Raw genomic sequence first — 15,124 nt, forward strand, 5'->3', positions numbered from 1 at the left:
ACCCCTGGCTCACCACCTGCTCCCGTCCCTTCCTGAGTGGATTGTGTGTGTGTGTGTGTGTGTGTGTGTGCGTGTGTGTGTGTGTGTGTGTGTGTGTGTGTGTGTGTGGTAGAGGTTGTGGCTCCTGCTCTCCAGCATGTCATCACCAGTGAGGTGTCACTGAAAAAAACACTCATGCAGGCCGAGGCATTTAATGCCATGGGGGTGTGTTACTGTACAGCTGTATATTTTTACCATTTGAGTTAGCACAGTGTGTATGTCTCATAAAATGCATGTTTCTATGCATTTAGACACATGACAGACAAGTTGCCACCGTTGCAGTCACACTGATATTTCATATAGTTTTTGCCTTCTTCCAAATATATGAAACAATGATTTAATGGGACACTCACCTTTAGATAATTTCCCTACAATTTCTTTGTCAGTATAGCTGAGCTGTGTTGGAATAACATCTTTAAAATGCTACTGCCGCTGTCTTCATACAGTAATAAAACGCTGGTGCAGCCACAGTCGTAAAGGAATCCATTATGGTGTCTGACCCTCTCCATGTTAGAAGTGGAAGTGCTTCGGGCTCTCTGCAGTGGTCAGAGATGCTTGGGGAATGACACAGACTTTGGCTGCAAAAATCCAGCTGGGGTGGGGTTCTTTAATGCTGCAATGCAATGCTGCAACACTGCTGATAGTCATGGGAGCCTCTAGAGAGTCGATGGCCACTCAACCAGTTCCTTTTTCCACAGTATCAAAAGTGCATCAAGGACACAACGTCGCAAACACCTAAACAGACCAAATTCAGTCCAAATTCAAAAAGCTGTCTTTGAAGAGCTGCAAACAATATAGAACATTATAAAGACACCATCACACTTCGCATTCACTATGACAGTATTGATTTTCAGATGTTTAACTGGATTATGTGGCACATGCTCTTCATGTTCTTCATGTTCTCCCTCTACTCCCCCACCCCCGCTCTTCATTAATGGACTGAGAAATGAAGGGAAAGAACAACAACTAAAGAAGTGTAAGGTGAAGCACCATAACAAGTGCAACACAGATACTCCCACAGGTCAGCATTCATCAGGCCACTGAAAAAGAAAGTTATGATGGTGCATGAAAAACACTTTCCTCTCTGTGTGTTTCCAGTCCGAAATGTTCGATCTTATCTCATATAGCAGAAATTTCTGCCCCCGTCTTGAGGCTTAACTGCAGTATTATAATTTGTCCACCAGGTGGTAGCCTCGACTCACCCTGCAGTCTTTGTTTGAACCTCAAACTGACACACAGGCATCAACAAATGTGACTGTGGTGAGGTTTCAACATGGAACTGATGATGGTGTTCATCCAAGTTGAGATGTTTGTCTCTTGAGAGAACAAGAAGGCACTCAGTCAGTAACCTGGTCTGTATCTGCTTTGGTGGCCCTCAGTCTGCTCTTTCTGTAGTGCACCAGTTCATTTATGTCAGTTTACTGTTGTGTTTGACTGACATTTAAATATTAGAGTTGTTTGAATGTTGTGTCTCTATAAAAGTCACATTTTTAGTCATTTGTATTCAACTGCACTACAGATCTGCAGCCACGAACACAAACATGTGTAAAAGCATGGAAAAACATTTTAGCTTGATATCAATAATCATATATTTATATATCAATGTTGTATATAGATTTTAAGAAATATTCTAGAATTATAAATCTTGTCAGATTTTTTCATTAAAAAGAAAAAAAAAACCCATCTTTTTCTGTATGTGGAAAGGCAGCGATAGAAGTTTCCTTTGCTGTGAGTCCTCAGTGCCAGTGCTGAAAACTCTGCCTTTTATCCTTCAGGTTATCTCAGGTCAGGTTTATGAGGGGACACATTTACAACTTGGTGGGCCATTACACAAGTCCAACTGATTAAAGCATCAAAATTCATGAGTTATATAATAAAATTTCAAATGTAAATGGCCTGAGGGGATGATGAGCCTCCTCTCCCCTCATATGCCCTCTTTGCCAGGTTCATTGTCTGTCTTCCTAAATCCCCCCATACACACACACACACACACACACACACACACACACACACACACACACACACACACACACACGAGTACACATGTGGAGACCCAGATTCAACACATTCAGCAGATGTCGCATTTTATTGCAGATTCCATTCATCATAACAACAGAGGACATATGTCAATAGTCCAATGTTACTCTGCTGCTTTGATCATAAGATCAATACATAATGTAGGATAATGTGTCTCATCCGTGCATGCGAGCTTCACATCAGTCCAGGTCAGTGACCAAAATAAACATTGTTTTTCCACCTGAGAGGGTTTTCTTGTTAGATGTGACAGGACAGTGACATGACTAAACAAAGGAATGTGCTAGTGGATTTCTTATCTAACGGAAGCCTTTCATACAACAATACAACAACAATTTTCATACAACAGTCTCATTAGCATGTTCATGTGAATATGTGTTCTCTTTGCCTTTGGACAGAGCCAGGCTACCTTCCTCTGCTCCTAGTCTCAATGCTTTATGCTAACCATCTCCTGGCTGTAGTGGCTCTGATCCTCTCATCTAACGCCCAGCAAGAAAGTAATTAAGTACATTTCCCAAAATTTCAAACAACACCTTTAAAGCTCTGTCGTGTTGACTGTAGAGTTAGTGAAGTTTTGCTTAGCGTGGCCAACGATGTGCTTTAATGGGTGTTTTAAATGTTAAATGATGAACCTTCCAGACTTCTATAGAGATTGAATATTAATGGGAAAAGAAGCATGAAGAGTTTTTAATAAACTCTGTCGACTGGTTCTGTGGATTTGCTTTGTTCAGGGTTGCGAAGTATAGTCAGAACAAATCAACTGCATTTATGTTCACATTATGTAAGCACACAGAGCTCAAGGTAGGGCTACATGAAATATTAATGATACATTTCTGGTCATAAAGGATTTAGACTGCACACACTCCACTTCATAGTCATGGCTGTTTTATAATACACAGCAGCTAATCGAATGAGCTTCCTCTCGCAAGTCAAGATGGTGGGAGAGGTGGGACTCTGCTGTCGGACAGTCAATAAATTAGTGTTTGCGAGAGTGTGAGCGCTCATACACCTTCGCCTGCTACAGTTAAGTTCAGTGTCCCTCCTGTCTGGAAAAACCCAGGCGTCGGAAAATGTAAAAAAAATCCAGCGGGGAGAAATGTTTTTTCAAGACCAGAGAAATGCATCGAGCCATTTAACAAGAAAAAAACAGCAGTGTGTGCAGGTACGCTGTTTCCCGCCCTCCACCTCCCCCATGGCCTCACACACACACTGACACACACACAAACATCCCTCCGAATGTTTCCAGGCCCCTCCTCGCTCCCTGCTCAAGGAAAGATTTAATGGTTTAATGTGCTTCACATGCTGTCAGAAGACCTTGCTTTGGGAGGGCATCACTGTAACATTATATAAACATTGTCCTATTTCTCTTCACTGGGAAGTTGAGTATTGGTTTATAAAAAGAAAAATCCATGGATTATGACTCAGGGTACAACATTTTTTTTCCTTTAAGGCACATACTCTTACAGGGACTCTGTGTGTGTGTGTGTGTGTGTGTGTGTGTGTGTGTGTGTGTGTGTGTGTGTGTGTGTGCGCAAAACAATGTATGTTTTGTTGTTTTTTTCTCCAGGGTTCGGAGCTTTATTATCATATCTACTCGGTGGTTTACATTTATACTGTTATTGAGTATCATTTAGTTTATTTGGGGTATTCTTCGTGTATTAAACCTTTCAGCCAATAATACAGCACCAGTAGAGACTTCAGCTTGACATTTTGAGCTCGATGGTGAACAGTTGTACTGGGTTTGTCTGTTTCAGATTTACCGTCATCTCTCTCTTTGCTTTGCCCACAGAAGCTCGTGTTTGCACAGCTGCTATAATAGTTCAGTGTGGTACCACCTTGCAGTGTTGACAGGAAACTTATCACAAGCCTGTCATCAAACAGGAGAGACCCCAGCTACTTCAGCCGCATTTAAAGAGAGATTAAATGTTAAATATCAGACAGTCACAGTATTTGCTTAATAGTTTTGGTTACAAACCTGGTTTGGGTTGGATGTTCAGTTTCTTTGTGGGAATGTGGCAAAAGATTTGTCTTTAAGCTATATATCACTACAATATTGTTACATTTTGTTGCGTTATTATAGTATTTTTTGAAACAATGTTCTATATTATATGTTCTATGAGGAGAGGCCTGCGGATTGGCTATTAAACAGGTCAACAGAAAACACTGAGGGACAGCAATGCTTGTTAGCATTCAGTGAAAATGCTTACATGCTGATGCTTATCAGTTTCAAGTGTTAGCATGCTAATATTAGCTAGCAGTAAACGCAAAATACACCTAGGGCTAAGGAATGGCATTAGTTTTGCAAGATTTCAGTCATTTCAGTCAAAATGAAATTTTGACCTCATGTTTTGGGGGGGTTGTGAATAAGGAAGGTGAATGTTTGTGTCAAAATTCATGGCAATCCGTCCAGTAGTTTTTGAGATTTTCAGGATGGACAGTGTTGGACAAATACCAGTGTTCACAGACTACAGAGAGACCATAAAACAACACAGGCGGACAGCTGGACGGACACACCAGGACACCTGAAGTGAATCAACAGCATCACAGAGGACACCATGAAAACACTTAGCTTACCTGTGACCATGCAACACATCAGAGGGGAGTGGCAGCACAGAAATCTGCTTATTTTTCATCATCTTAGCTGCCCGACAGACTGAGACAGAATGAGGACAAGTTAAAAGAGGAGACAACAGGATGCCTTGAAACACAGTGTGATATGACAGATATTTTTAGTGGAGGAAGTTGAATGTACGGCAGGTAGGGCATCAGTGCTCATGCTGGTGTGTCGCTGAACAAGCACATATCTGTACTATCAGCAGACACGCAGGAGACAGTGACCATCCAGAGCTTCAGAGGGAACAAAGCTGACAAAAATGCCTTGAGACGCATGGGGAAAATCACTCAAACTGAACATGTCAAAGCCCCCTGCTCAGTATGAAGCACATGATATCATCAGTACATTCAGTCTTTTCCAATCTCGCAGAGCTGCTGCATGATTTTGTGAACGTTTTCCTTCGAGCAGCAGCATTTTGTCGTCTTCTCTTTGCTAATTCTATTTAATTGTTGTGAGATTGATCAGAATTGACTCCCCCGTGTGTCTGCAGCTCGCCAAAGCAGGGAGCCACGCCTTCACGGAGAAGAGCTTCAAGAGGAAGCGAGTGTGCGACGTGTGCAGGCTGAACATCAACAACCCTGGGGCCTTCTGCAAGGGTGAGTCCGCGTCTCAGTCAGGTCAGGCAGCAGAGCCAGAAACACAACTGACCAGCGTGAATACACACCTCGACCTGACAGAGATGAGCTCACCCTCACTGCCCTCTCTCTGTCTCCCTCAAAGCTGACTGTCAGAGCAAATCATGTGCCTTTTCTCTGTTCTCTCCTCTCTGTGCGCAGAGTGCAAGGCTGCAGTTCACAAGACATGTGAAGCCAAGGTAAGCCATACATGTCCTCACCAAATTCATCACAGATCACTCGCTTTGCCCTCCTCCTGTCCTCAGCAAATTGTGTCAGCGGTCCCAATGCTAATATGGTGTGAGACTTAAGTGGAATAAGCCATGCGCACTGACCTAAATGTGTGGTTAAGGAAGGCCTCCGCCCTGAACTGCAAGCAGCCAGGTTGCCATGAGTAATTCAGTCATGTGGTAACATAGCAGGAGCTCCTGAGAGTCCTCAAGCACCCGGGAAGTCTCTGTGGTGGTTCAAAGAGAGTCTCTAATACAGCTTTATATTGAGAAGCATTTGTTCTTATTAAAGAATCATATTTTACATTATATTCTGATACCCGTTGTCTGTGTGATGTGGCCTCTGGCTGATCAGAGGGGGGCAGTAGTGAGCTGTGAGCTGTCGGGAGTTGACAGCACAGGAAACAGCGCAGCTCAGGGAGATGGCACCATGCAGAGAAGCTCCTGAACAGATTATTTCCACTTGTTTTAGGATTTGTCACTGAGGACATCTCTAAATAGATCTTTCTTTTCATTTCACTTCTCTGTCCAATGATCATTCTGTGTTCGTAGCCACACTGTGCCTTTAACCTTTGAGATTCCAAACTGTTCACATCTGATGTACGAGATGGGTGAAACGAATCATATTTTCATACAGCACTCAATGATTTATAAGCAATAATATGATCATCAGCATATTGATCAAAATGGAAATATAAGAGAAAATGAAAGATATTAAAGATAAATGAAGTTTGCTGCTACAGTGGAGCTCAGTTGCAGAATATTCTCATGCATTGCATCAGTGGTAAATGTGTTCGGAATCAAGGAGAAATAGCTACTTGTGCTGTCATTAAACAATCATGCAGGGTCAGAGTCATCATGGAGGGAGAGGACTCCACAGCTTATGTCAAAACCATTGGCAGCAGCCGCATCTGCTCTCATGTGACCCCGCTCACAGCAGCTCAGTATCACACACCACAGAGCGAGCTCGTGACCTTGCTGTAACTGTGTAGTGCCTCACTGTCCAACAGCACAAACACACAAACTGTCACACAGAGGGACCCATCATCTTTATTTCTCAGCTCAAATCCGGTGGGATTTATAAGAGGGGGTGCTTCCTGCCTCCCCCTCCTCCTCTTCCACACACACACGCACACACACACACACGCTGTAATGGTGTACAACTGGGCTCTACCAGCTGTTGTGCCTTAGCAGCATGCATTAAAAGAGGATTATTATTTTTATCATACTCGTCCCCCTGGTCTCCACGGCGATAGCCAAAAACAACTCTTGGTGGCTGTAGGCGCCGTGGACGAGAGTGGACATCGTCACACGGGACGATGATCAATCTGGATAGGAGAAGTCTGGACGGGTAAATATAGAAAATAACAAGAGTGCCATAGATGCCTGCCAGTGAGTGATCTGTGGGGGGACACAAATAAGTGAGAGGCAGCTGGGGAGGCAGACTGTGTGTGTGTTTGTGTGTGTGTGTGCTTCATATGTCAACATATTCCTTCCTTCGTTTTTACTTCTTTCATGTCTTGCGTCTCACTGTCATCATCTTCTTTTTTTTTTTACCTTAAATCTGTGAGATTTCTCCTTTTCCTGATGTTTTATAGTCTCGGTCTCTCAAGCCTTAAATGCTTTCATCAGTGTGTTATGTCATCTTCACACCTACTGTCACCACTAAACTTTTTTTTTCTTGCATCCTCTGTGCATCTTCTATTTGTCTGTCTCACCAACTGTATTTCTGCATCTCTGTGCTGCTGCCACTTTACTCTGCCTCTCGTCATCTCTCGTCCTCAGCCTCAGGCCACCAGAGAGGTCAGTGGACATGAGCGGCCTGTGACTTTGCAGGGCTGCCCGGTGTCTGTATGTGGTGGCGTATTGATGTGTGCGAGTGCACGTGCAAAGAGAAAGTATTTGCTTTACTGTCTCTGTGCGTATGGCACAGGCAGAGCGAGAGGGAAAGGCTATGCTGCATGTGCTGCTGGCAAAGTAAGAGAGTGTGTGTGTGTATTATCGTGAGAGAGGGAGGGAGGGAGGTAAAGGGAGTTGGTGAGAGAGAGAGTGAGCAGAGAGCTTGTATGCGAGGGAGAGGAAGGTAGTGTTTCCCACTCTTCAGACAGGACTGCTCGGAGGCAGAGGGAAAGACTGAAGCTGCTTGTTGAGAGGTAAAAACACACTCTGCGCTGCATTTACTGAGGAAAGCTTTGTTTTCTCATACACTCACCACATCACTTTGACTTTTCATGTACTTCATATATTTCTCCTCTCTGTTCAGTGGAAATCCGCCAACGTTAAAGCCTCTTCGCAGTGTTTGCTCTGACAATGCAGCATGTGATTGTGCATATTATTCAATTAAAGCTGTAGCCAAAGAGCTCTCGCACAGCCCAAAAGAGGATTTCATTTACTGTGATTAAGGCAAGTGCAGAAAATGAAGCAGAGACTCCTGCTGTGACCTACAAAAAGTACACAGATTTTAATTTTTAATATGAGAGAATTCATGATATTTACTTTTTAATGAGATAGCAGGTTTGCAGATGGTGGAAACTGTACAGCCCCTCTATATGCTACTACACATGCCTGTAAATGTGGAATTTTGCCAAAGTTGCAGCCAAGCAGTACCAGACTGTTTATGGGATAGATTATATGGGTATGTCTTTGTTGGCATGTGTCTGTCTGTGTGTGTATGTGTGTGTATGTGTGTGTGCATTTGCAAGTGCATACACCAGCATCCATCTACTGTGTCTGTACACACAGCGTTTCTTACTTTTAATCAAGATTTATATAACTCGTGTATGCTGTGTAACACACTATCTATTGTATCTACCTACTTCAACACTGTGCATACATGTCTGCATTGTATGATGTGCATGGACAATCATGGGGCACCTGACAGAGACAAACGACCCAGTCAGCTGTCCTTTTATCATCTGATGGATCCTAATGTTGCATAGTGAAACACGGATGATCACAGTCTCTGCTCTTACACAACAGCTGTTCTGCTAATGTCCCATGCTGATTTGTGAATTGATATGGCAATTATGATGCTATATGGACTAAGCTTGTGTAATAAGCAAGTGTTGCACACAATAGTTTGGTGCATTAGTATTAATTAGTGCCAGTGGAGCTGGAACACATCAACAAAGTTGCCTGCGAAGTTGTCATTTTTCATTTACATGAATACATGACATAAACAATCTTGATACAAATCCAGAATACATAATGGTGCAACTGTTTCTAAAACACCTCAAACTTTGGCATTTCTGCACTGAGGTTTCTTGATACTTATCATGTGACACGTATACCAATATTGAATTTACCTCCAATATGCAAATTTTGATTTATCAATTTAGCTTAGACCAGATTTTTTGAGTATCGGGTATCTTGCGCAATATGGCAACAAGTGTCATGTTTTTCAGCCATTCCTGTTGTTTGTGTCCCACCACAGGAGACCGGGTGGACACGCTGTCCTGTGGTAGCTCCGTGTGTCATTGCACATCAATGCGAAGGTAGAAACAGCTAAGTCGATAGAGATCGAGAACTCAGCAGGAAGGTGCTTGAGGTGGATGTTGTTGATGGAAAGTCCTGTCAGATGAACATCTGTTTAATTTGATCAATGCACTGACGTATTGATGTCACATTGTTGTTGCTATTTATAACCATCACCAGCATGATGCACTGTGTACAAAGAATTATCATGGTTAATTTAATTTTACTGCTTTACTTGTCTCATCAATAATAAAGTATTATAGGGACAATGCACACACACACAGTGTTTATATTTACCCATTGCCTTTCATTTCCTGAGAGCCTAAGCCAAGTGATATGTGCACAGTAAGCCTGGTTTAATATTCCAGGAATCATACAGATCCTTTCTTTGCCCCATAAAGTCTTTATAACAATTTGTGCTTTGAGGGCATCATTTCTAATACATTTCTTGAGATAGCCTTGTGTTGGATGGATAAAGACATTATATCGCGATAAATATATATGAGTTACTTTTTACATTATTGGATGCTGGCAAAGCGCCCATGAACGTGTGCTGCCATGATCCAGTCACATGAGACATAGAGTTGCAGTACAGATTGATTGCCAGACCTCTTGAAAATGTCACTGCCGCCTCCAGAAAGGCAAGTGGATTTGTGAGATGACTGATGAACAAATAGACGAAATGGGCCTCTAAGTGTTCTGAGGGAGGCACGGTCTAAAATAAAGAGCTCTATCAAAATAGCGCTGTGAAATCTCCGCGCTCTGTGTCAGTGGTCAGCATGTTCAGCTGTTGACATCTCTCTCCCATCCAGCGCTCGCTCGCTCTTTCTCTGTGCCTCTCCTCTTTCATCCTTCCCGTCTTCCTGATGCCTTTTTCCCCCCTCTAAGCTCTGTCTCTATCTGCTCTCCCTGGAGAGTTGGTTTTTTGCTTTAAGCCCTCATTCGTGCTTCCTCTTGTTCCCTTCTTTTCTGGGCCTGTTACACAGTGACTTGCCCCGGCTATGCGTGATGCTTATCAAGGTGTCCTTTATCACAGATGTTGTTTATTCAGGGGGAGCACATACTTGTATCTCACGGCAGGGATGGTTGTGGTTATCCTGTCCCCGGGCACTGTGAGCAGAGAGAAACAGAGTGTGAGGTAGCGGGAGAGGGGAGTGGCAGACTCTAGAGGGTAGGAAATAGAGAAAAGAGGGATCAAAGATGAGATAAAACGGAAGAAAAGGCTAATAATAATAATGAGAGGAGAAAGAGAGGGAATGCCATACTTTCATGTGAAGCTTCCTAAATCACAGCCACTCCTAATTTTGCCCTCTGGTGCCCTGAGTGAAACAGAAAAAAAAGAAAGAAAGAGCCTCAGAGTTTTATTTAGCTTTCAGTGCTTTGGGCTTTCGTGTCGTTTTGCGAGACTATGGAACTTGGAATGAGCTGTGGTTATTTTGCTTTGCCAGTTTCAAATGGGAAAGCTTACTCACTTCTCCCTCTCCAGAGTGTGATGTCAGCTCTGAGTCGACTGTCAGAATGAAACTCGCTCCTCCTGGATGGCGCACCGACGCCTGTGTCTCAAGCACTCACATTTATCTCCTTCTTCCCTGTGACTGACTCAGCTGCTCCCCCAGATCTCTGTGTTGGATTTCCTCCCTGGAATAGGAGTGATGATTCAAGATGCGGCAGTGACAGCTTTTAAGGTTCCAGCCAAAGTCACTCTGTTGTGGAGGAGATTAGCAGCCTGGAAGATACTGGCTCTCTGAGGGAAGATCCACTGTTACGCTCTAAAGGTTTCGTGTAGATTAATGCTGATTAATGTCAATTTTATTGTTCATCTGATGGGATGTAAATGTCAGAAAGTAGTGGAAAATTCTGTTTCCTCAAGCCCAGGATGATGTCTTAACAAAACTGTTTTGGGAAATACATGTATGTGCTTGATTCCCCTCTCACATTGACAGATCTCAATATGATGCTGAAGCTTATCCCAAAATCAACCTGCCAGTAACCTTTAACAGCGAAAACATGCAGAGTGAGTTTTGGAGGAGCTGAAAGGAGGATTCTTTAAACTTTAGACAAAGTCAAGCTGGTTTTTTCCTTGTTTCCAGTCTCTGTGCTAAGCTAAGCCAACTGGCTACTGACAGCAGCTTCATATGTATCCCACCCTCAGGAAGTGACAGCTGACTGGCTGCCTGCTCTGTTTCACGGTTCAGTTTGCCTTTGTTGCTAGTTTCACCTTCTAATTTATCTGTTATTTTGGACTTTGGACTGCTGGTTGGACAAAACAATTGGTTTAAATAAATGGTTTGACATTGTTCATGTATTTGTGTCCCTGCTGAGAGTAAGAAGACGATTGATACCCACTCATATCTTTTGAAGCTAGCTGCTGGTTACCTCTACAGCGATAACATGTTAATTAGCTAGCTTTGAACGTATATATATATATTTATATATATATATATACGTGTGTGTGTGTGTGTGTGTGTGTGTGTGTGTATATATATATATATATATATATTATATATTATATAATATATATATATATATATATATAATTATTATTTTTTTTTTTTTTTTTGGCCCCTTGGGGGCAGCACAAACAAACTGTGAACACAACATTGACACAGCAACACATTTTAAGTTGACATGATGAACTTGTTAACAAACAGTTAGTTATTCACATATCCAGCAGTCACAGAGCAACGTTTATGATTCGGCCAGACTCGTGCTTATAGCCACATGATGAATATAAGTCCGACATTCACTCTGTTTTAGGTCCGTTTTCATCTAACTCCAGAGGGAAATGTCTAGCTCTCCAGCTGCTCTGTGCTCCACTATGTTCAAAAACGATGCTGTGAGAGCAGTGACAGTGAACCAAACCTTTAAAGTTCAGGCCAGATAGCAAAACAATGAGTTGATGCTCCATAAAGCCAAGAGGAGCTTCAGATTCAAAGGATAATTCTCTGCAGGTTTGTCACTATGAGCGACCTCTTTCACATTTTCACAGTTTTGACATTGACAGTGATATCTTGTCATCTAACTCTGGGCAAGAACATGACAAAGCATATTCCCCAAAAGCCAAAGATAGCACTGAAGAGCAGCACATTCTCACATCTGAAAAGCTGGGATGAGGGGATGTTTGGCATTTTTGCTTGATAAATAAATGAAAAGTGTTACTTGATGAACAAGGCAAACTGAACCAGTACACAGCTCAGGCATCCAGTCAGCGAACAGTCAGTCAGTCCCTGAGGGTGGGGTCGAGTGCTGTCGTTGGCACCTCAGTAAATGCTAGCTGATGAAGAGGACAAACTGAACCAGATGGCTCAGCTCCCGGTGGCTCCAGCGTACAGTCCACATGCATTAATGAAGACCCCGAGGCTGGCAGAGCTACCAAAGACACGTGTATGCACTGTGTGTGTGTGTGTGTGTGTGTGTGTGTGTGTGTGTGTGTGTGTGTGTGTGTATGAACGTAGGTCGATCAGCGCTGACATCCTGTCACAAATTGCTTCCTGTTGACTCTGGTGTCTTCCTCCTCTGCCTTTATGTTGCATGTGGGTGCGCTCTGCCTCTAGGTTCAGCCCTTGTCTTCTTTTGTGTGCATGTGTGTCTTTAGGCATGGGTACACATGTGTATATTGTGTCTGTCTCCTGCTGTTCCTTCCTGGAGCCGGCCACTTTATCCACTTAACCACTGTTATTAAACCTATTAAGAGGGTTCTACCCTATGGCTGAATCTCCCAGTTCTTTCATTTCCTACTGTCGGTCTTACAACCCCGATTCCTGAAAAGTTGGGTCACTGTGTAAAATGTAAATTAAAACAAAATACAATCATCTCTAAATGATCTGCGTTTTCCAAAATGTTCTTGAGTCCATGTAGTAATACCCTTTATCCAATCATGTGTTCACAAAGTGGTGAACCTCTCTCCATCCTCGCTTGTGAATGACTGAGTCTTTCCAAGATGCCCCTTTCATACCCAACCATCATACTATCACCTGTTACCAATCAACCTGTTTACCTGTGGAATGTTCCAGACAGGTGTTTTTGGAACATTCCACATCTTTCCCAGTCTTTAGTTGCTCCTGTCCCAACATGTTTGACAAGTTGCTGCATCAAATTCAGAATAAGCAGATATTTACAAAAATCAATGAAGCTGATGAGGTCAAACATTAAATATATTGTTTTTGTGCTGTTTTCCAAATGAGTATGAATCAAAAAGGATCCTTATACATGTACACACTGGAAAAAAACTTATTTTATCTGTGCTGTGGTGGGATGTGATAGGAAGGCAAAGAAGTCCAGATGTGGATATTACAGTCCGGGATTTTGACAGATAATATCAAGATAGAGAGTGTTAGTATGTTGACTGTCAGACCATTTACAGCCTCCTTCGCTCCTCCTTTTACTCATTCCTCCCTGGAATCACGCCTGTGTGTGTTGTGCCCTATTTCTCAATCAAGTCATCAGGTGGTGTATCTATACTATCAATATCTCTCTCTGAGAAGCTGCTTGAGGATCATGATGCAGGAGCTGCAGCAGCTCCTCACAATGGTAAAATGAATTGATCAGTCACAGTTTCAATGTCATTTCAACAATATTATGTTGCTGTTGCCGATACGATGGCATGATATGCCGACGAGACACACAGCAATTCTGCAGCCACTGAACAAAGATAAAAACAAATCAACGTCTGCTGTCTGGGACTGCTAGTGGAAATCAAACACCCATACAATTACATTTCTGTGGGTCCAAAACTCGCTTGACAATCAATTTTAGTGAGCATTGATTGCATTTAGTTTGGTCAAAATTAGAGCAGGGTTGGTTTAGAAATTAGTCCATAAAACCAACATCTGCCTGGAAGTTACTACATCAATCTTAAATATTGGCTCGTTCTGTCAATGTTAAACTTCCAGTTAGTGCTGCAGCTCTTATTCCTGATGTTGTTTCAGTTGTAGATCACTGTGACTGTCAGGCGTTTGACTTTTTAACCTGTTGCTTGACACCTGTCAGCACTGGCCAGCTCTCAGCCACAGAGGGCAGGTCAGCTGTCAATCAATCTCATGGAATAGCTCACAGGTCAAAAGCTGACAGGATGTCACCTGTCGAGGTTTGCAGTCAGAGCTCATTCTTACTGTGTGTGCTTCATTTTCCATTTGTTAGCGAATGTTATTAGTGTATTTCTTTTTTATTTCTTACCTTGTTGTTTTTAATCATTGGTGTGATTTGCGCTATTATGAGACCATCAAATGAGACAGAAAAATACAGCATGTCCTGACATACCAGTTTCTACCAGCCCACTTCAAGGTCAACTGTTCCTCATAGTAAGGAGTCCAGAGTAGAAGAATGTACAGAAACCTTTACATGTGTGTTTGTATAGTTGTGGCTATAGCCTGTTTGAATGACCTCAGCTTCCCTCACTCTTTTTCTGTCTGTCTACGTGTGTTTGTGGTTTTGGCAAGTGACTGCTGGCCCAGCTGAGTACAACGACTGCACGCCACATGTAGAGTCTTCCTCCAGTGAACTTTATCCGTCTCTCTCCTCTCCTCCTTCTTTACGAGACATAAAACCCCCACAATCAATCATTTTTATTGAGTACCTCTTACTACGCTGAGCACTTATGCTTATTCAACTGCTGGGTCAGCACAATAAACACCAGTCCGTTACACAGTGTGCGAGAGAAGAATGTCCTCAAGTTCTTTACATATCTGTAAACATGCGTGCAGATGCTTGAAGTGAAGTCTGTCTTTATGCGTTTGCATCTGTTGTTGTTGTTGTTGGGTGTGTGTGTGTGTGTGTGTGTGTGTGTGTGTGTGTGTGTGTGTGTGTGTGTGTGCGCGCGCACACATCACAAGCTCTTCATGTGGAACAGCCAAATCTGTGCTGACGGCCTCTTCTTCAAAACAGCTGCTGCAGATGACGAAGGGAAAGTGAGAGTGAATCTTACTACCCTCTCCATCAGCTCTTCATCCCTCCCTCCTCATCCCCTCATCCCTCCATCCCTTCATCTGCACTGATGGAGCAGCACCAAGAGCATTAAGCCAAACACATGACTTGGCATGTGCTGGTTCATTCCGTGGTTCTGTGTGTGTGTGTGTGTGTGTGAGAGAGAGAGAGAGAGGGAGAGAGGGAGGCCGTGGGGG

The 15,124-nt window shown here is 42.9% G+C and overlaps 1 protein-coding gene across 1 annotated transcript in view; it reads left to right on the forward strand.

Annotated features, from left to right (window-relative positions):
* The window catches only part of LOC143335227 (tensin-2-like), a 28,850-nt gene that overhangs the window by 2,320 nt on the left and 11,406 nt on the right, over positions 1-15,124 (forward strand). The window contains exons 2-3 of the mRNA XM_076754500.1: positions 5,178-5,283; positions 5,464-5,501. Of these exons, the coding sequence (XP_076610615.1) occupies positions 5,178-5,283; positions 5,464-5,501 (144 nt within the window). The remainder of the gene's footprint in view (positions 1-5,177; positions 5,284-5,463; positions 5,502-15,124) is intronic.

The sequence above is a fragment of the Chaetodon auriga genome, chromosome 2, assembly GCF_051107435.1.
Source record: "Chaetodon auriga isolate fChaAug3 chromosome 2, fChaAug3.hap1, whole genome shotgun sequence".
Taxonomy (NCBI): domain Eukaryota; kingdom Metazoa; phylum Chordata; class Actinopteri; order Chaetodontiformes; family Chaetodontidae; genus Chaetodon; species Chaetodon auriga.